Source organism: Drosophila gunungcola (assembly GCF_025200985.1).
Source record: "Drosophila gunungcola strain Sukarami chromosome 3L unlocalized genomic scaffold, Dgunungcola_SK_2 000003F, whole genome shotgun sequence".
Taxonomy (NCBI): domain Eukaryota; kingdom Metazoa; phylum Arthropoda; class Insecta; order Diptera; family Drosophilidae; genus Drosophila; species Drosophila gunungcola.
In genome coordinates, this window is record NW_026453179.1 from 715,371 (window position 1) to 717,065 (window position 1,695).

A 1,695-nucleotide genomic window follows, 5' to 3' on the forward strand; every position below is an offset into this window, starting at 1 on the left:
AATCAAGTAACCCGAACACGTTCTTTGTTAGATTTATATGGAAAATATATTTTTATACATGCAACCGAATGAATCCCGACCCAACCCGCGACCCACCCACTTGCCACCACCACCCGTTGTGAGGAAACTGGCTCCTTGGGGGTGGCTAGACTTTCCCGGCTAGTCAAAAGTGATATTTTACATATTTTCCGACAGTTTTTCCTTTATTTTCCCACTTCCCTGTCCCTTCTTGACTGCTCCTTTTTTGTTTTTTTTTTTTTTTGTCCAGCTTTGCTTGCATTTTATTACTTAACGCTTAAGTGTGCTTCTTAGAGAGAAAAAGGGAGTTTGGAATGGTGGGTTTTCCAACGCAGAGTTTTCTGTTTTAAATTGAAAAGTTGTAAAAGGATTTCTTGGGTTGCTCCTTTTTTTTCCTTCTCCGCCAGAGGTTGGCAAATTAAACACTCCTTTTTTTTGGGAAATGATCAAACAGAAAACTTTTATTTAACAAATATGGTAGAATGGGCAATAACAGAAAATGGGAATGGAAAGAAGACAATGGGTGGCGTAATGAAAACAATGAAATCACGGGTTATCACAATTACCAGCTGCCACCGCCCTGGGGAGCCCAACCGCCGCTGGAGGAACCACCCGCGGACCAGCCACCACTGGAAGCTCCGCCCGAAGACCAGCCACCACTGGAAGCTCCGCCGTATCCACCGCCGTATCCACCACCATATCCACCGGAATCTCCCGCACCGGCGTCCGATTCCGAGATGATTTTGATGATCTTGATGGCAGCAGGGGACTCAGCACCACCTCCGCCGGAAGACCAGCCACCGCTGGTAGGTCCTCCGGATGACCAACCGCCGCTGGAAGATCCTCCCGATGACCAACCGCCGCTGGAAACTCCTCCATATCCTCCACCACCCGAAGATCCGCCATAGCCGCCAGCATGACCTCCAGACGAACCATGCTGCGAAATGATCTTAATGATCTTGATTTCCTGGCCACCACCGCCGCCATGTCCATTAGCAGAGGACCAGCCGCCACCGCCGCCATGTCCACCACCGCCTCCTCCAGATTGCCAGCCTCCTGAGCCACCGGAGGGAGCAGATTCGTGGATCACTTTGATGACTTTGACGGGCGGGGAACCGCCACCACCACCGCCATGATGATCCGAGCCGTGATCAGAGCCACCGCCGCCATAGCTGTAGCCACCATTTCCGCCGCCATGTGGGGAACCGCCTCCGCCACCGCCTCCTCCAATGAATCCTGCTTGAGCCACAGCGGCCACAGTCAGCAAACAGACGATGATTTTCATGTTGACCTGATGGAGATGAGCCAAAGCGTCGAACTGATGTCTCTGCCAGGTCGTGGTTTCACTTTTATAGAGCTTAAGCCAAAGCCAAAGCAAGGCGGCCTTGTCCGGAAGCCAACGCAAGTGGTGCAGTGCACTACGGACACCCCCGGGCCAGTTAACAGTGTTAACACAGGCTCCAAATCTCGAGTGGCTCCGGCGAAAGCGTCGGTGGGTCGATGTCGAAAGACTCTCCCCTAACCGCAATTGAAGGCTACATTTGCTGATCGAATCGGTTCGGAAATGGCTTTAATAACTGACTGATATACGCTTTCTTTGAGGCCAGCATGTAATCAAAAGATATCTTACATATCAATTAATTAAAGCCACTGTATTTTGAGTGCACTGGATTTGTA

General features: G+C 50.6%; 1 protein-coding gene across 1 annotated transcript; it reads right to left on the reverse strand.

Annotated features, from left to right (window-relative positions):
- Positions 1–433: 433 nt before the first annotated feature.
- On the reverse strand, positions 434–1,348 carry LOC128258521 (uncharacterized). The gene has a single exon (XM_052990166.1). It carries the CDS (start codon positions 1,301–1,303, stop codon positions 581–583), a length of 723 nt encoding a protein of 240 aa, XP_052846126.1. The 5' UTR covers positions 1,304–1,348; the 3' UTR covers positions 434–580.
- Between the last annotated feature and the right edge of the window lie 347 nt (positions 1,349–1,695).